The 6,000-nt window shown below is 38.1% G+C and overlaps 1 protein-coding gene across 1 annotated transcript in view; it reads right to left on the reverse strand.

The window, feature by feature from the left end:
- The window catches only part of RXFP1 (relaxin family peptide receptor 1), a 154,821-nt gene that overhangs the window by 17,864 nt on the left and 130,957 nt on the right, over positions 1-6,000 (reverse strand). Inside the window, exon 12 of the mRNA XM_017526017.1 lies at positions 1,668-1,739. Coding sequence (XP_017381506.1) covers positions 1,668-1,739 — 72 coding nt within the window. The remainder of the gene's footprint in view (positions 1-1,667; positions 1,740-6,000) is intronic.

Genomic DNA, 6,000 nt, shown 5'->3' on the forward strand with positions numbered 1-6,000 from the left:
CGATTTTCAACAAGGGTGCCAAGGACATTCAATGGGGAAGAGCAGTCTTTTTAATAAATTGTGTTAAGAAAAGTAGACAGCTACATGCAAAAGAATGAAGTTAGATCCTTGTCTTACACCCCATGTACATAAGTTAACTCAAAATAGATTTAAGATCTAAATGTGAAAGCTAAAAACTGTAAGACTCTTAGAAGAAATCATACAGGAAAAGCTTCATGACACGACGCCAATGACATTTGATGTCATTTTGGATATGACCCCAAAAGCATAAGTAACAAAAGAAGAAATTTAAAAATTGAACTATATAAAAATTAAAAACGTTTGTGTATCAAAGGACACTATAACAGAATGAAAAGGCAGCCCATGCAAAAGGAGAAAATATTTGCAAATCATGTATCTGCAAAGATACATTAATATATCCAGAATATATAAGAACTTCAACAATCTAACAGCTACAAAAATCCTGAACAATCCAATTAAAAAATGAGTGAACAGCTTGGATAGATTTTTCTGCAGGAAGATAGCCCAGTGGCCAATAAGCACATGAAAAGTTATTCAACATCACTAATCACTGGGAACCACAGACAAACCACACTGAGATACCATTTCATATCCATTAGCATGCCTATTATTAAAAAACCAGAAAATACCAAGTGTTGGGAAGGATGTGGAGAAATGAAAACCCTAGTGCACTACTAGTGGTAATGTAAAATGGTTAAACTCCTATGGAAAACAGAATGAAACATACATTAAAAATAAAATGACAGAGTTGTATGAAACAGCAACCCTACTTTTGAGAGTAGATACCTAAAAATTGAAACCCGGGTTGGGTGGGCACAGTGGCTCATGCATGCAATCCCAGCACTTTGGAAGGCCAAGACCTGAGGTCAGGAGTTTGAGACCAGCGTGGCCAAATGGTGAAACCCCTCTCTACTAAAAATACAAAAATTAGCCAGGCATGGTTGCGGGTGCCTGTAATCCCAGCTACTTGGGGGTCTGAAACAGGAGAATTGCTTGAACCCTGGAGGAGGAGGTTGCAGTCAGCTGAGATTACAGCACTGCATTCCAACTGGGGTGACAGAGTGAGACTTTGTCTCAAAAAAAAAAAAAAAAAAAAATTGAAAGCAGGATCAACAGATAATTGTACACCCATGTTCATAGCAACATTATCCACAAAAGCCAAAAGATGGAAGCAACTCAAATGTCCATTAATGGAGTGAATAGATAAGCACTGCAACATATACACGCAATAAAATATTGTTCAACCTTAAAAAGGAAGGAAATTCATTTCTGCTACAACAGAAATGAAACTTGAATACAGTATGCTAAGCAAAATAACCCTGTTACAAAAAGATAAATATTCCATGATTTCACTTCTCTGAGTATCTAGCGCAGTCAGATTCACACAGACAGAGAGTAGAATGGTGGTAGCCAGGGACAGGGGGAAGGTGAATGGGAAGTTAGTGTTTTGTGGCTAGAGTTTCAGTTTTGCAACATGAAAACATTCTGGGGGTAGATGGTGGTAATGGTTGTGCAGCAATATAAATGTAGCTAATGCTATTCACCTACACAATTAAAAATGGCTAATTTTATGTTATGCATATTTACCAATATTTAAAAAATAAAAAAATAAAGAAATGAGGTGGCAAAATTAACATCAGTCTTACAATTGTGACAGCTCCTTCAGGTCCTTAAATACACGTGGTGGAAGATTTTCAATCTTATTACTTCCTAAATCCCTGGAGAAATAATTGCAAATATGTCATATTATTTTCTTTAGACTTTATTCATTGTTCTAAAATTCATTAGGAAACCACTATACCACTTTTCAACAATGACATTGGTTGAATTATGTTAATTACCAGAAGTTTAAAAATTAAAAAAAGAAGCAAAGTAGGAAAATATAAAAAATATTTTATCCCATTGCATCATCCCCTGGGAGACAAATACATGATGGTATTTGATCTATTTTTCTTTTTTTTCTTTTTTTTTTGAGTTGGAGTCTTGCTCTGTTGTCCAGGCTGGAGTGCAGTGGTGTGATCTCAACTCACTACAACTGCTGCCTCCTGAGTAGCTGGGACTACAGGACTACAGGTGTGTGCCACCATGCCTGGCTAATTTTTGTATTTTTAGTAGAGAAAAAGTTTCACTATGTTGGCCAGGCTGGTCTTGAACTCCTGACCTTGTGACCTGCCTGCCTTGGCCTCCCAAAGTGCTGGGATTATAGGCATGAGCCACAATGCTTGACCTGATCTGGTTTTAATCAATTCCATTTTCTAATTCTATTAATCTTTGTGTTATGCCCCTTCTTCCTTTCTCTACTTTTGTTCTTTTTTTTTTTTTTTTTNTGGTGTTATAATAGATATACGGTTTGCAGTCTTAATTTCTTTTTTTTTTTGCTTAGGATTATTATGATTATTATAGAAGTGTATTATTTCACGTTTGAGTTTCTTTCACAGGATTTCATATTATCCTGGGGTAGGATACTTTGCATGTCATCTCATGTATGTATAGAGGGTCTGCTTAACATGGTATGACCTTGTACCTTAGTCCTAAAAAGGTGTTTGACAGCAGCTTTTGCGGTAGCTTCGATGGCGGCAGCTCTCATGTGAAAGGCCTCAGATTCTTTTATACAAGATAAAGTTTCAATAGAGTTGAGCTCTGTAAGGTGATCAAGAGATACTAAGAGAAAGTCTGACCTTTTCTTCTATCATCTCCAAATTGTATTTGTTGCCACTGGGATAGGTAGGAGAATCGATAGATGTATTTGTTATATATGCTAGTTTCCTTATAAGGCAAAGTTTAGATTTTTGACTTTAAAGGGCAGGATAATTTTAGATTGAGTTTTTAAAACTAAAAACAAGTAGCTAATATAATGTGCTAAATATTATAAATGTCTTTGCTATAAACTGAACCTGGAGACTATTTTTGTTATTTACATATTTATTGGTGAATTGTCCACAAAGGTAGATTGTTCTAATTAAACAACTGAAGAAATTATTCTAAAATTCCATTTCTTTCATAAAGAGATGGAATCTCCTTCAACAGCTTACTGTATCTTAGAAGATGAAATCAAAACCCCACTGAATGACATAAACAACCTTTATTTAATTAATTTATTTATTTGAGACAGGGTCTGCTTCTGTCACCCAGTCTGGAGTGCAGTGGCGCAAATGACTCACTGCAACATCCATCTCCTGGGCTCAGGCCACGCTCCAGCCTCAGCCTCCTGAGTAGCTGGGTCTACAGCCATATGCCACCATGCCCAGTTAATCTTCATTTTTTTATAGAGGGTAGGTTTCTCCATGTTGCCCAGGCTGATCTTGAATTCCTGGGTACAGGCAATTGTCGCCTCAGCCTCCCAAAGTGCTGGGATTACAGGTATGACTCACTGCACCAGGCCATAAAAAGCCTTTATATATTCAAATGTCTTGCCATTGACTATTTTTCTAGTTTCCTTGCCTATAGCTTTCTACTCAAAGTAACTTTCACCATGGCCCAAATGTACTTCAGTATTTTAATTCCCATGCATTTGCACAGATGCTTCCTTCTGACTGTAATGACCTTTCCTTCTTTCCCTCCTTGTGATCTCACATTCATCCTTCTAGACTCATTCAAAGGTCATTCTTTTGTTTAACCTCTGAGGCCAGAGAGGTTAAATGTTTTGTCCTTTTTCCTCCTATACACTCCTCTTGCACACTATTACAGCACATATAACACACATAACATCATATTACAACTGTTTCTGTACATATGTGCTTCCTTTCCAAAAACAGCTGAGTTATTTGAGTACAAGAACGATATCTATTCATCTGAGCTACCCACTGCCTAGATCAGTTTTGGACTAGCTATTCGCTCCATCCCCAGTTAGAAGGCTATGAACAGACTGAGTCTATCAGCTTCATCTTTAGATAAAGTGGGGCACAATTTCAGTTCCTTGTACAGGAAGCCAAGTAAAATGTTGATCGTATTAGCAAAGCAATGTGTAAAACAGATTTAAAGTGGCACTGGAATATTAAAATTCCAAATGTCATGTTCAGCAATTACTGGTGGGAGTATGGGTTTTGGTTATCAGAGCAAATTCTGGCATATAGTTCTGACAGCATGAATCATGTAATGAGGTAGTGTTGGCCCAGATCCCATGTGACATTTGAAAGGGCCATTTTCTCAGCTTAAGTTTAGGAAAGTTAGGCTAAACTTGATTGGAGTCAAGGTACATTTCTAAATGAATGCAGGAAACACTTTGTAAACTAGAGTAGTTGACTTTAAAAGCTCAAATTAATCCATGTGGCGAAGATTTTTTGTCACTAGACTTACTTAAATTCCTCTGTGACAAATGAATCCTGACTGTTTGTCTTCATTAACTCTGTTGGTGTGAGTGAGCCTGGAGGGGCACGCAGCATAGGTCAACCCTCTCTCAAAAGGACAGTTTAAATTATAGACTCATCCAATGAAAGCCATCAACTCTTAGAAAACATGCCATTTTTTGTCCTGGTGAATTTGATTTTTCAGGCAAGTGTTTAATATGGGATTAGGTGTGTTAACGTCCACTTAATAATTAGCAAGACAAATTATTGGCCTTGGTTACCCTCTGCAGTTTTTGTTGTTCTTTCCTTTACCTCTGAACCTGGATTAGCATTGGTTGTGGACTAAGCTCTTTGAGTTCATGTTCACTGCTGGTTATTGACATATAAAATCTGCACCTGACTGCCACCATGAAGGCTAGGATTGGGAGGAACTGTCCTTTGATTTTCAAATGATGATTTCAAGTGGATGAAACAAGAAAAAGTATATAGTTAGTATCCTTCACTGACCTGAATTCTGCTGTCTAGATAATACCTTTGGATCACACAGATGCATCTCAACCTACTGTTGAGACTGCTTTCCTATGTGCTGATGATACAGTTCAATTGCCATGTACCAGGAGTTGCTACAACAGATGCTTGGTTCTATTTGTTTGTTGAGATTCTCCTGCACATTTTGTGAATGATTGATGCTGACCACCAAAAAATGTTTCAGATACAGATAAATGTTGGGTTTTCAATGGCTTATTCCCTGATGTTTTGGGGCAGAATGCAAGATTCTTTCCTGAAAAATGTTCCTGCTCCTGGCACTTGTATTCCCTCTACCTAGACTAAGGAATGTTATAGTGAACCTCAAGTTTCCCTTCAAAGAATCAGTATGTTAGTATGTTCAGCTCCCTTATTCTTTAATTCTCTATTTTAAAGTTTAACTTCCTTGTAATTCCAGTAAACAACCTTCTTCACCGGTTCTAATCAGTAATTCACATCTGTTTCCCTAGCCCCTGGCTCCACCCTGACTCATCTTGGTCACCTGCTCTGGCCACCTTCTTTGATCCTAGGTCACCCCTGGCTACCTACTCCGACCCACCTGTAACTGTCCTTCCCACCAAAACACGCACCCTACCAGTCTAGTTTGGACCCCTGCTCTCTTTAAAATAGCCAATCAGGATTAGTCTAGCTTGTGCGGTCTAACCCTAACCAATAGGGGAATGACACAGCAGTAGGGATGACCCCTGTCAGACATAAGTACCTCTTCCCCACTTGTCCAAGTGTGCAGCCACCATTGCTCCATCCCTGAGCTGCACCCTTCTATAGAAATAAATTGCCTTGCTGAGAGGATTATTTTTGAGTGCTATTTATTTTGCAGCATCGAAATTTTACTTGTAACAGAAAAAATACATTGTAACTTCTTGAGTGCTCAGGTAAGGTGCCCTTGTTGTTATTTTTGTAACATTCTAACTGTATTCCTTAATTTTTAGGGAAAAGTTTTAACAAATCAATGTTCTGTCTAGTTAATTGTCAAAACATGTAGCTCTGGTCACATTCAGATTCTCTCCAGAAAACAGATACTACCTGGGCACAGTGGCTCACGTCTGTCATACCAATACAATGGGAAGTTGAGGCAGGAGGATTGCTTAAGGCCAGGAGTTTCAGGCCAGCCTGAGCAACACAGAGAGACCCTGTCTCTACAAAAAAA

This window comes from Cebus imitator, unplaced genomic scaffold (assembly GCF_001604975.1).
Source record: "Cebus imitator isolate Cc_AM_T3 unplaced genomic scaffold, Cebus_imitator-1.0 Scaffold40, whole genome shotgun sequence".
NCBI lineage: Eukaryota > Metazoa > Chordata > Mammalia > Primates > Cebidae > Cebus > Cebus imitator.